The 302-nt window shown below is 60.6% G+C and overlaps 1 protein-coding gene across 1 annotated transcript in view; it reads left to right on the forward strand.

The window, feature by feature from the left end:
• The first annotated feature begins 2 nt into the window (after nt 1-2).
• Nucleotides 3-302, forward strand: part of LOC102040924 (GAS2-like protein 1) — a 5,280-nt gene continuing 4,980 nt past the window's right edge. Inside the window, exon 1 of the mRNA XM_031065571.1 lies at nt 3-296. Within this exon, the coding sequence (XP_030921431.1) occupies nt 3-296 (294 nt within the window). The remainder of the gene's footprint in view (nt 297-302) is intronic.

Consider the following 302-nt stretch of genomic DNA (forward strand, 5'->3'; position numbering starts at 1 on the left):
GCATGCGAGTGCCCCAGAACGAGGTGGTGTTCCAGGCCAAGAACGTGGTGCCCGGCTCCTTCATCGCCAGGGACAACGTCTCCAACTTCATCCAGTGGTGCCGCCAGGACCTGGGCATCCAGGACGTGCTCATGTTCGAGACCAACGACTTGGTGCTGAAGAAGAACGAGAAGAACTTTGTGCTCTGCCTGCTGGAGGTGGCCAGGAGGGGCTCCAAGTTCGGCATGCTGGCCCCCATGCTGATCCAAATGGAGGAGGAGATCGAGGAGGAGATGAGGGACCAAATGGCCGAGGGCGCGCTG

Source organism: Geospiza fortis, unplaced genomic scaffold (assembly GCF_000277835.1).
Source record: "Geospiza fortis unplaced genomic scaffold, GeoFor_1.0 scaffold518, whole genome shotgun sequence".
Classification (NCBI taxonomy): domain Eukaryota; kingdom Metazoa; phylum Chordata; class Aves; order Passeriformes; family Thraupidae; genus Geospiza; species Geospiza fortis.